The sequence below is a fragment of the Phyllostomus hastatus genome, unplaced genomic scaffold (assembly GCF_019186645.2).
Source record: "Phyllostomus hastatus isolate PE091 unplaced genomic scaffold, TTU_PhHast_1.1 phas_scaffold_182, whole genome shotgun sequence".
Classification (NCBI taxonomy): domain Eukaryota; kingdom Metazoa; phylum Chordata; class Mammalia; order Chiroptera; family Phyllostomidae; genus Phyllostomus; species Phyllostomus hastatus.
In genome coordinates, this window is record NW_025334013.1 from 26082204 (window position 1) to 26095072 (window position 12869).

The 12869-nt window shown below is 54.3% G+C and overlaps 2 protein-coding genes across 24 annotated transcripts in view; both read left to right on the plus strand.

Annotated features, from left to right (window-relative positions):
- The window catches only part of MACF1 (microtubule actin crosslinking factor 1), a 325507-nt gene extending 323443 nt beyond the window's left edge, over positions 1-2064 (plus strand). For all 23 annotated transcript variants that reach the window (XM_045859449.1, XM_045859456.1, XM_045859454.1 and 20 more), the window contains one exon: positions 614-2064. In XM_045859449.1, coding sequence (XP_045715405.1) covers positions 614-870 — 257 coding nt within the window. In that variant the 3' untranslated portion in view covers positions 871-2064. The remainder of the gene's footprint in view (positions 1-613) is intronic.
- A 2994-nt stretch (positions 2065-5058) lies between these two features.
- The window catches only part of BMP8A (bone morphogenetic protein 8a), a 34589-nt gene continuing 26778 nt past the window's right edge, over positions 5059-12869 (plus strand). The window contains 1 exon segment of the mRNA XM_045859268.1: positions 5059-5726. Coding sequence (XP_045715224.1) covers positions 5393-5726 — 334 coding nt within the window. The 5' untranslated portion in view covers positions 5059-5392.

Below are 12869 nucleotides of genomic sequence, written 5' to 3' on the forward strand. Positions count from 1 at the left end.
CAATGTTTCGCTGCTCCCCAAGGAGCCAGTCATGAGAACAGTAGCACTTAGGTGTGATGCCCAGAAGGGTGGACAGACCTTCAGGCTTTCCTCTGGCCTTTACTTTTCTCCTGTCACTACAGCTGTCTCAGACTTGCTTTCTGAGAGCAGATGCTTCCAAAGCCAAAACCATATATAAGAGAATTTGTAAAATGAAGAATGGGCCTCCTGAAGCAGGGCCTTCTCAAAAACCCATACAGTGTTGGGATGAGCACTTTGCTAGTAATTTTTCCCAGCACCCGTATTTATTATTGCTGCTGGTGTGCTGAGAAAGGGAAAGATTACATATATTTGCCATCACTTTGCCCCCATTCTCAATCTCCTCCCCCTAGCCATCCTGCGCAGCGCCACCTTGGGGATGTATTAGGTAACAGTGCTGCTGATAGAAGCTGGTTTCTGATCCTCAGGAGGCAAGCTGCTTAAGTAGAATCACAGAGCCCAGAAATGGTTTTAGTAACTTCTGTGTACATGAGGAGAACGAGGTCCAGAAAGGGTCTGATTTGCCCAGGGTCACACAAGGGTACATAGGTCCAGACATCTCTGCTAAGGCTGCTGCTTTATTCTTGAATTCCAGACCCTAAAAAGTCAGCCAGTCGCCCTGGGAGCCGGGCCGGGAGTCGAGCCGGAAGTCGAGCCAGCAGCCGGAGAGGAAGTGATGCCTCTGACTTTGACCTGTTAGAGACGCAGTCTGCTTGTTCAGATACTTCAGAGAGCAGTGCCGCAGGGGGCCAGGGCAACTCCAGGAGAGGGCTAAGCAAGCCTTCCAAAATCCCAACCATGTCTAAGAAGACCACCACTGCCTCCCCGAGGACTCCGGGTCCCAAGCGATAACACTGTATAAGCACCCCCAGGCCTCTGTCCACTTTGAATCCTGCTCCATGTATTGGGTGTATATTTATTCTGAACGGGAGAAGTTATATTGTTAAAAGTGTAAAAGAATAATTGTGTTATGAAGCTGCCTTATTTTTTTTCTTTTTGTAAGTTACTATTTTCATGTGAATATTTATGTAGATAAAATTTGCCTCCTGGTAACCCTGTAATGGATGGGGCCCAGAAATATTTGAAAAAAAAAATGAAAAGGTCAAGATGCGAATATGTATTTAAAAAGAAAGAAAAAAGCCTCTAAATAGGGTTTCTGTGTGGCGCAGGGTTATACACCTGCTTTATCTTTTAGGATTATTCCTAAATGCATCTTCTTTATAAACTTGACTTGCTGTCTCAGCAAGATAAATTATATTAAAAAATAAGAATCCTGCAGTGTTTAAGGAACTCTTTTTTTGTAAATCACTGACACCTCAATTAGCAAGAACTGGGGGGGGTACTTCTAATTGCTTTTTCCATTGTTTTTAATGTTGTGTGATTTTAGCTAAAGAGAGGGAACCTCACGTAGGTAACATTTGCACATGATACAGCAAAAGGACTTCATTGCAATACTGTCTGTGAGTACTGTCTCAGTACTGGGTGTTCAAAGGACAAATAGCTGCTAGAATTCAGGGGTGAATGTAACTAACTGTTCAGAAAACGTCAGAACATTGGGGTTTTTAAGAGTCCTGGTTTGTAACTTCCTAATCAGCCCAGCCACCAATAACTCCTGTGCTCACCAGGAAGCAGGCCCTTGGCAAAGGGAGATTCCTAAGTGGCACTGCAAATTATAGATTTGTTTATCTGTATTTTTTGCTATTTAAAAGGTCAACTTCCCACAAACTGAGGAATGAATTCCACGAGCCTATTCTGAAAATGTGGACGTAAGACAAACATTGCTCGTCCTTGAAAGGAGTTCACCAGCACACTTGTTAACAAGTCCCGTTTGCTTCCGTCTTTTTTTGTGCGTAATAAAGTCAACTGACCAAGTGACCATGAAGAGGGGCTTCCGGGGCTCCTGTTTGTAGCTGCTGTTCCTCTTCAGCTCCGACCACGTTGCTGTGTGATTATCTCAATTGGTTTTAATTGAGGCAGAAACTGAAGCTCTACCAATGAACTGTTTAAAAACGACACTTTTGTATTAAAATTGCTTGCAGTAACAAACATTTTGTATTTCCTGATTTTCTCAACCATTCCCTTATATATAACATGTTACTCTGGGATATGATTGTGTTTTAGGTACTTGAATGCGTTATTGAAATCAAAATGTCTTGATGGATAAATTACGGAGCTTCTTAATAGATTTTTTTCTTGTTTATTTTATCCTCGTTAACTATTTAACAAGGCAACAAAGAGACAGGCTATTAACATGCATCTGTAGGGAATCTGCCCTACTTAAGTTTTTAAACAAATACCAATATGTAATATAAGAAGACTTCTATATTGGAAATCACAGAGATCCTGGGAATTGAGAAAATGGGGCCAATTTCACATAGTACACTGAAATTTCTGGTTAAATGTAGAATTTCAGAGGTGGCAGCAAAATTGGTCATCAAATCTGGCTCCTTCTACAGAGAGAGAAACGTGAATGAGCAGGTGGTTTGCTTGAGATCACAGGATGAGTACGTACGTGGCAAGCATGGCTGTGAATCTGACCTTTGACTATTCAAGTTTGGCAGCTCTGTTTCCCCCAGCCCCTCGTTGGCTTTATAATTAGAACGGCCAAATGCTAATTCTTAACACCAGAAATGAGCCTAGGAAATAAGAGGACTTGAGGGCTTCAAACCCAGATGCCTATATTTACTCACTAGGCTGTACTCCTCTTGTGTTGGGAGGATTGGGAAGGTGGGCCTTGTTTGCCAAAGCTGTTTGAGGCCAAAAACTCGGATTAAAACAAACCTGCAGCCTGAAGCCTTCTGAGGGGAAGTGCTTACTCTACGGAACTGAGTAACTAAAATGCCAGAACCTTGTGTAGGATAGCGTTTTCATCCAAATAGGTGCCGCCCTCCCGGGGCTCCTGGCTGCAGAAGCATGCTGAAAACAGCTTGACCTCCATCTTAGAGTCTGGACCGTGGTCACTTGTTTTTCTTACCAAGTCATTCAGGTTTACCCTCAATTGAGACAAAGCTCAGCTACTGATGGAATCTTCAGAAAGTATATTTCCGTTCAGCAAACACCTGTATGCAAGGCCACGAGGGTAATTAAAGGATGCCAAAAAGGCGGTTAAAATAAAATTACAGTTCTGGGACAAGGGCTGAACCAGCCATGTAAGTTTGGTCTTCGGGTAGAGGATGAAGGGGGGTCACTGGGGCCTTGAATGACAATAGCTAACATTTATTGCGTGCATAGTGCGTGCCAGTCAGTTTCAAGTGCTCTATGTACATTTTCATTTAATCCCCATCACAATCTTACAGTTGGGAGCCCCATTTACAGATGAGAACATGAGCTTGAGAGAGGTTAAGCAATGGCCAAGATCAGAGTTGCCAGGGAGAAGCTCTTGTTTGATACTGCTTTCTCCATGAAGTGTTTCCCACCTAGTTCCCTTCCGATTCAGGATTCCACTTGTAGCCCCACCTTCCTCTTCCCTCTTCCCTTCCAGGTGCTTGCCTGCCCCTCTGTCAGAGGACACCCTTCATCTGCCTTCAGGAAAGACGATTCTCACTTGTCACCTTTCTTAGAGTTGGGACTGCTGGGGGCAGGGAGCTGGTCAGCTTCATCTCTGATTCAGGGCACAGCCCAGAGCAGCCCATTTACAGGAATGGGAGGCCGTTGTTTAAAGAACACAGCTATCTCTATTCAAACTAAATTGAGATGAATGGCTTCTGCTACTACAAGAATCAGCCCAGCCCTGGCCAGGTAGTTCAGTTGGTTAGAGCATCGCCGGGATAGGGTAAGGTTGCAGGTTTGATCCCCGGAGGGGGCACATACAGGAGTTAACCAATGAATGTATAAATAAGTGGAACAATGAATCTATCTCTCTCTTGCTCTCAAAACAATTTTTTTTAATTGACCTTTGTAAAGTCAAGGAAACTACAGTACTAGCTAGAATGTGACTACATGCCATGACCAGGTTTCAGTTAGGAGTTTTTATGTCCAGAGCATCTGTTGGTTACTTTCAGTCCCTGAGATTGTAAGGCTTGCCATGCGGGCCTCCCCTGACCTTTGAAATCAGATTCAGTATGTGGCTCCTTTTTTGTCTGTGCTAGACAACCCAGGAGTTTCCAACTTGAGCCTCTTCTTGCAAGCTGCTGAGTGCCTTGACAATTAAAATTCGCAAGACGGTTCCCAGGTTCTGAGGAAGGGTCCCAGAGCTCCTTGGCAGTCTGGGATCTGGGTGCACGACTCCGGCGCAAGTCTGCATTGTCACCAGTGTCAATAGTGGGCCAGCGAGAGCTGGAGGTTGTTGTCGCGGCAGTTGGCGCCCGGAAGATTCGGACCCATAAGTAGGTGGTGGGAGGGTTGGGCGAGAGGTCGCTGGCCTGGAGCACGCAGTAGCCAGGAGGGTGGGCGCCTCTGCAGCAGCGACAGAACAGGTGTCTGGGAAGGAGAATGCCTACGCAGTGCACCCAGAAGGACGCCGGGAAGGCCGGCGAAGTGCTAGGGCCCGGATGCTGGTGGCAGAGGAAGGAGCCCACTCTCTGGGCCTAGCTGGCACCCGCGGGGCCCTTCCAGACCTTGTTTCGGGTCCTGGGAGACACAGCGCACCAAGGCGGAGCGGCCGGCCCCCTCGCTGGCCAGACCAAGACTTGAAATTCCCGCCCGGCGAGAGCGCTCAAGGACACGCCCCGCGGAAGCGCCAGTTCTTGCTTTCTCCTCACCTGGCCGCTACCCTGAAGTCTCCGAACCCGCCCGCCGCCTTGGCCAGCGACTGCGAGGGCAGCCCAGGACGACCCTAACGACCCTGCCCGCTGGTCTGTGGACCCCTCGTCGGACCCGCCCACCACGCACTAGCAAGTCGAATCTCCCGGGCGCCACCACCCATGACATCAATTACAACTCAGAGCTCTCCCAGGGTGGACGGGTTCAGCGGCATTGGCCCCGCCCCGCCCCCCCATTGGCCAGGGCCGGAGGGGGCGGGACCCGGAGGCCGGGCCCCGGACCCCAGACGGCCAAGGATGGAGCGCGGGGCAGAGACCGCTCTGGTCGCGCTGAGCAGGAGCTCGTGGGTCCCCACCTTCCTGAGCGCCTGGACTGCGCGGGCCTCTGCAGCAGCCGGACCGGAGGGCACAGCGGCGGCAGAGAAATTGGCCGACGTTGTGCGGTCCCTGAAGTAGCCTCTGCCCCAGGTGTTGGCGGCCACAGCCACCCAACCCAGAGCCGCGACAGGTGCCGCGCGCTTGGCTGTCCAGTGACGGCACTGCGGCCGCGGCCAACTCCCGCACCGTCCTGTGATCCCCAGCCCGGCTGGCTGCTCGCTGTCGGGCGTCCTTCGGCCCCGGGCCGGCAGCAAGGCGGATGCACGCCGAGTGAGCGCCGGCCGGTCCCGCCCGCCATGGCCGCGCGCCCCGGGCCCCTGTGGCTCCTTGGCCTGGCGCTTTGCGCGCTCAGCGGTGGCGACCCCAGCTCGCACCCCCCAGCCGGCTGCCCACAGCGCCGCCTCGGTCCGCGCGAGCGCCGCGACCTGCAGCGCGAGATCCTGGCCGTGCTTGGGCTGCCCGGGCGACCCCGGCCCCGCGCGCCGCCTGCCGCCACCCAGCTCCCCACGTCCGCGCCGCTCTTCATGTTGGACCTCTACCACGCCATGGCCGGCGACGACGACCAGGACGGAGGCCCCAGAGAGCGGGGTCTGGGCCGCGCCGACCTGGTCATGAGCTTCGTGAACATGGGTGAGTGCGGGCTCTGGGGATGGGAGTCAATGACTCAATGACAGTGCGCCCTCCGGGAGAATGCGCGTGAGAATGCGCGTGAGGGGACGGTGAGCGAGTGTCCGGACGCCCCCACGGTGGCTCTTTGGGGAGGCCATGCAGTGAGTGTCCAGGTCTGTGGAGAGAACCATCTATGTGAGAGAAAAACATTGATAGGTTGCTTTTTGCACCTACTCCCACCCGGGACTGAACCCACAACCTAGGCATTTCCCCTAACAGAGAATAAACCCTGCAAAATTTCGGTCTGTGGGGAGACTCCCAACCAACTGAGCCACACCAGCCCGGGCTACAGCACCACTCTTGTTCCCCAACAACCCAGTTAACAGTCAAGATGTTCATCTGCACTCTCAGACGAGGACAGTGAGGCTGGGGGAGGCAGTGTCACACCCAGGATGGCTGGGCCTCTGTGTGGCAGAGCCAGCACAGCCCAGGTTGTGTGGCCTTGCATCTAGTTCCCGGAGACATTTCTGCTGATGGGAGGGCAGGCTTTCAGGGTGCAGGGAGCCTTCAGAGGGCTTTAGGCAGAGGAGCCCAGGTGCTGGAGCAGCAGCAGGTAGTGTGGGGTCTCAGCCATTTGCTCCCTACAGGAGGGCGGGAAGAGGGCGCAGCCAAACAGGCCTCTGCCCCTCTCAGCCCAGAGCTGGTGGTGGGCTGAGGTGGGGGAGTGGGCAGCAGGAGGCAGCTGCTACCCTCTGCTGAGAGCCCAACACCAGGCACAGGACTTGGGTCACCGGGTCCTGGATGCTGCCTCCCCGGTTAGAGGGCAGGGTGGGGACTAGGGACAGAGAGTATGTGGGGCTGAGACTGGAGTTCTGTCCTTGGGACAAGCTGACCCAGGGCTCAGGACCAAGAAGAGCTGTGGATGGAGTCACCCGGAAAATGCCCCCAAGGGGGCCATCTGTTAGAGTGAGTCACCGCCCAGCCCACGTCCTGCTTCCCCCAGCATCCCCTGGGTCAAGGCGTGCACAGCCCTAGTGGGAGCGGCGGCTGTGAACCAAGCAGTGCCCTGAGCTCAGGAAGACCTGGTTCCCCTCCTGGCTCTGCTGTGTGATCTTAGGCAAGTCCCTCCCCAATCTGAACTTCAGGTCCCTCCGTGTGAGATGGGGCTCCTAGTGAGCAGTGCGTCCTCCGAGTTGTCGTGTGATTGGTTGATGCGTGTTAGGAGCAGAAAGTCACCCCCCTCCCTAAGGAAGAACCTGGGCCTCATCACTGCAGACTCTGGTTCCTGCCAGCTGGTGCCCAGCCCTGGGATGGATGTGACAGGAATGTCCCCATGTGTCTTATACACATGTGCAAACCAGAAAAAATTTAAAAAGCCAACCAAAGGTGTCTCCACCCACTTTTAGAATAAAAACTAGCACTTGAATTTCCATAGCTTTGTAAGTCCTCATTTCATCCAGCCTCATTTCATGGGCTCAGAGAGGTTGAATGGCCAGCCCAGGGCCACACAGCAAGTACAAGACATCATCCAGGCAGTGGTTTCCAGCCCCGGCTTCTTCCCCCACCATCTCTGTGTGTTTCATTGAGATCTGAGGCCCGTGGGATCAACAAGCCTGTCCTTGTTCGGCGGAAGCCCAATTGTGGGCGGGCCCAGCCGACTGTCAGAGGGCCTTCTTTATTCTGACGTACTAATTGCACTGGTAGAAGTCTCAGGGAGAATGGTTTTATCTGGTGTGAGGGATGAGACACCTAGCAGGACTCCTCCCTTGTTTGGAGGCCCAGAACCCCAGGCCCTGGATGTCCATGGAGTCTAATAGCAGAGTCGCTGTTCTATCAGCACCATGCCGGCTGCCTCTTGCTCTGCCTTTCTTATCGGCCTCATCTGGCTCCTGAGAAGCCAGGCCTGGTGCCGGCCAGGTCCCGGACCCTCAGGGGTAACCTGTGGGACCCAGAGGCCATGGACCTCTCCCAGGCCACCAGTGCATGGGTCGGGCCTTGTGTCTGAGCGGATGCTTCAGGGGCCTGTGCCATGATGGACAGTGCCCATGTTAGGAGGTCAGGGCTGTGGTCAGGGCTGGTGGCCCTGCCTGGCCTGTCTGTCAATCAGCCTTGTAGAATCTTGGCTTCCCGTGGCCAGAACACAGTGACGGGGCCGATCGATGCAGACATGGAGCAGACAGAGCCTCTCCCCGGTGCTGCCTGTGCTCAGGGAGAGGACAGGAGACAGCACCGGGGACTTGTCCTGTCGGAGCTTCATTGATTCCTTCATGTCCTGCGTCATGTCCTTTCCCTGCTCTCGGCCTCTGGTTTTCCATCCAGTCTATAGTGATGGTGTCGGAAAAACGAGGAGCCCCCCAGCTCTGACCCTGTGGCTCTGTCGGGGGTACATTCTTATAACACCCTCCCTGCCCCTGGGCGCCTGAGGCCAGCCCAGCCCCTCCTCAGGGAGGAAACAGGCAAAAAGGAGCAACTCTGCTTATTTCCCCAGAATCCCCCACCTCATGTCAGCACAGTGGCAGGTGCTCAAAATCCAGATTAAGAAACAGGCATGAACAGCAGTGCAGGCAGAGATGCAGCCAGGAATGAATGAACCATCTTCACTCTTGTCCTGACCCTTCCCTGCACCGGGCTGGTTTGTTCTGGGGTCTGGGGCGACTGAGGACAGGGGCTGTTGGATCGGGCAAGGCGGGGTCAGTGGGAATGAGGGCTGTGGCCCAGGTCCTGCTCAGCGTTGTGACCTTGAAGGGCCAACTCTTTACTTCCATGAGCCTCAGGGTCACTTTCTTTGGTTCTTCACTGGGGAATTCTTTCATTTGCTTCACCAGTTCACTCAGTAAATAGTCACATGGTACAGTACCCACCCTGTGGGGCTGCTCAGGGATCATGCGAGATAACACTGAGGGGCCACCCCATGCCCAGACCCCCACATCTGTTTCTTCATTTCCATCTCATACTTAACTATCACATCTTGGTTTTAAAGAGAAGAATGAGGCTCTGAGAGGTCAGGTAGTTTTCCCAAGGCCACACAGCAGGTGGTCTCCCCACATCCTCTGCTCTTTTCCTACGTAGGAGTTGCCTCTCCACCACCCCAAGGCCTGGCCATCCTAGATCCAGTAAGTGCTGCTGAATCGGACTGTCCGATTCAGCAGCACTGGATGTATGTTATAAACTGAATCCTGTTTGTTTTAAGATTTTATTTATTTATTTTTAGACAGAGAGGAAGGGTGAGAGAAAGAGAGGGATCATCAGTGTGTGGTTGCCTCTCACACGCCCTCTACTGGGGACCTGGCCCACAACCAGGCATGTGCGCTACACGGGGATTGAACCAGTGACCCTTTGGTTCGCAGGCCACTGAGCCACGCTAGCCAGGGCTGAGAATTCCGTTTTCAAAGTATCCATTGTTTGGGGGTTTACAGAACTACCACATACTCATTATACAAAATCCAGACCTCATAGGAACATATAACATGAGTGTCCCTCGGAGTCCTAGTAGCCAGTCACTGCAGGCAGCCCCTGTCTCGTTTCTGTCACCACACGGCCATTTGGCCTGTGCTTTGGATTTCATGTGAGGGAAATCATACAGTGCATACTCTTGCGTCTGGTTTTTCACTCCACATGGATATTTTTTAGACTAATCTGCAATGTTGTATCTGTAGTTCTTTTTTATGAATGAGTTGCATTGGGTTGCATGACTGCACCACATTTATTCCTTCTCATGAGTGGACACGTGGCTTGTTTCCGGTTTGGGGTTGTGAATAAAGCTGCTCTGAGCATCTTCGTCCTCTTCCCTCTGTGGTTGTACCAAACCTGGATGTCCGTCCCGACTCTGCCAGTTGGGAGCTGTGAGACAGTGCACAGGTTCCCTTTAAAGCCTCTGACTCTCATTTCCTCACTTTTAAGGTACCTTTAAGGTGCGTGAGGCCTACCTTCCAGGGCAGCGTAGGACTAAGCGAAACATGCACTGAGGCCAGCTGGCTGTGCACGGCGCAGCAGGAACTTTGTAAATGGGAGCCGATTGATACAGTACTTCCCACTTCAGTGCCTTTGCTCATGTTACACCCTCTGCCTACACTCTCCTCGCCTCCGCTTCCGTCTTTAAAAGAGATTGGCAGGGGTTTCCATAAACCTGAGTCCTCCCACCCCCTACTCCTTCCAAAGAGATGGGCTCCTTCCATTGTTCCAGCCCCTGCACCTCATGGTGCGTGTTAGACACTTTCTGTCTATAGATTCAGACGTATGTCACCTCTCTGTCCTCCTCCCCAGGAAACCACGAACCACCTGAGAACAGGGGCCAAATGTGATTCTTCATGCTCCCCCCCGCCCCAGCCCCGTGCCATGCACCCCAGTCTCTGTGAGTCAGGCGCTCGGGGCCTGTGGGCAGAGTTGAAGGAGAGAGGAATTCATTGGGAGGCAGGGCCAGGACCAGGTGAGGGAGTCTGGCCTGGCCGACGGGGCCAGCCCTCTCTGTCATCTTGGAAGGTGACAATGGGTGTGGCGTGCCCCTGGGTCCTCCCCTGGGACCCTGAGTCCCTGCAGGGTCCTGCCTGGAGGAAGGTGGCTTCAGCAGGCGCTCTCAGGGCACCTGCGGACAGACGGACCTTGAAGACAGGGGACCCCCGATCCCTTGACCCCAGTACTGCCGCCCAGAGGAACTCGAGGGCCCCTCGTTTTACGTCGGCTCCAAGTCTGAAAGTGCACGTGCAGGACCCCTAACCTGCCACGCGACCCCTGGCAAGTCCCTGCCCCTTCTTGGCCTCAGTTTCCCCTTCCAGGCAGGGTCACCTCGAAGGCCTGTCCAGCTCTGACCACGGAACATGCCCACCCCCTGCCTCTTGGTGGGGGCTCTTCAGGCGGGGCACAGAGTGGAGGCCCAGCCCGCACGGCCCACCGCCTCACGGGGCACACTGCCCCCGGGGAGAGGGGGATGTGTCAGCCAGGCCACAGCTTTCTGGAAAACGCCCACAGTTCAGTTCTCTCCCGGGTTTTTACGGGAGGAATCGCATCCTCTTGCTCACATCTCCTTGGGTCTATTTCGGGCCTTGGCGGGCTTGATGTGGTGGAGTGTGCGGGTGTTCCCTTTTAATTTGGGGGTCTGAAGCCGTCTGAGGCCAGGACTGGTAATTATGAGAGCAGAGCCACTTATGGAGAGAGCTCTGAAAACAGTCGGTAATGAGGACTGACTAAAAAATACCTCAGCGACGAACCCCCGGGCTGCTCTCGGGCAGTGCTGAGATTTCTGGAGGGAGGAAGCCATTCAGGGTGCGGAACCCACAGGTGATGGGTTCTGCGGCTCCCCGTGGGCCTGCGCAGGCCGTGGGGGCCCGGGCCTTGCTTCGGGTCTGAAGTGGGCCCCTCGGCCTCTGTCACCAGCAGGACCAGCATGACGGGCCCAGCCCGTCCGTCTGTGGGGCCCTGGGGGAGCCTGCCCTCCACCCCAGGGCTGGCAAGTCCCACAGGAAAGTGAGAAACACGAGTGGCCTCGGATGGAGGCACACACAGTGACATGGAAGCCACTCCCAGACCCGCAGCGAGGGCTGGTGGTGCTGGACGCCGAGCCACTGTCCTGGGGACCAGCAGCCCTTGGGAAGGAGGGGACGGAGCCTCCCACTTCCACTGCACACTGTTGGGCCCCCTGCCCTCACACTGCTCTCCACCCATGGGGGGCAGATGGAGCAGGGTCAGGGGCCCTGGGGACGGGGAAAGGGGGGGCACCGGCAGGCTGATCTGTGTGGGGGTCTGAGCAGGGACGAGGGGGTTTCACACTGGACTGAGAGGAAAGCGGCCTTCAGACGTGGGACGGGGGCCACGCAGGGGATAGCGGCTGTGAGGAGGGATCGGAGGAGGGTGTTGGCAGCCCGAAGGCCCCAGAGGACGAGTGGAGGGGCTGGGCCAGCCCAGGGGGGTCCTGGAACACAGAGCCCAACTTAGGCCCCTCCTGGGGCCCCGCAGGGCTGGGGAATGGTTCGAGGGCAGGAAGGACAGATGGATAGGTCAGAAGGTTCTATTGTCTTAACAGCTGCTCTGGGCTGGAGGAAGACAGGTTCTTTTGCAGTCTTACTTTTTGGACAGAAACAAGATAGACTCAGGTCATCTGGGTGACTCTAAATTTTGTCCAGGGCACGAAAATAGCCAAAGGCTTTGCTGGTGTCGGGCTGGTGGACACGGGGTGTGGCCTCTGGAGGTTTGGCCCATGAGTGGCGGGTGCAGGGTCTCAGAGGCCACGTCCTGCCCGCAGGCCCCTTCCCAAAAACGTGGAGCCCGGAGGCTGTTTAATCGGGCTGGAGGAGAAGGTCCTATGATTCTTTATTTCCTGGAGCCAAGGAAGAGGGTTAAGAAAGTAAACCCTTTGAGTGTTTCCCCAAGTAGAATTTGTAGAAAATAAGGTACCTGTGGAAACAGCGGAGGCATTAACTGTCCCCAACCCTGGGTCCATGTCCCACCTGCCCTGGAGCAGACATGGGACAAGGGACACGGTCCATGGAGCCAACTGAAAGTCTCTCTTGGCCACAGGAAACTCCAAGGGGCTTCCAGCCCAACCCACCTCACAGGGTCCGGGGCCATCACAGCATCCGCGGTGGGTGAGCTTTATCACATCTCTCCTGTGTCATCGAGATCTCTGGACTCGCTCTGCTGAGCTCTTAGGAGCTGAGAAACAGAACTGTGAACTGGCTTGCTTGTCACTACAGCCTCATCTTGGACACCTCGTCCCTGGGCCCCTAGATTCCAGCCCCACTGGCCTCCTGGGTGTTTCGGGAACAAGCAAGGCCTTTGCATTTACTGTTCCTTCTGCCTGGCTCCTCCAGAGGAACTGATTCCCAGCAGGAACCCAAGACAGTGGTTCTCGGTCTCCCAGGAGACAGTGGCACTATCTGGGGACAGCTCTGGGAGTAAAGGTGAGGAGGTGAAGGCAAGGCTGCTTTTGTGTGTGTGTGTGTTTTTAAAAGATTTTATTTATGGATTTTTAGAGAGAGAGGAAAGGAGGAAGAGAGGGAGAGAAACATCCATGTGTGACGGATACATTGATCAGTTGCCTGTCTCACGCCCCCAACTGGGGACCTGGCCCGAACCCCAGGCACTGAAGCAGCCTGGTTCAGTGGGAATTGAACCAGAGACAACTGAACCAGCAGCCTTTGGGTTCGCAGGCCAGTAATTAATCCAGGCGAG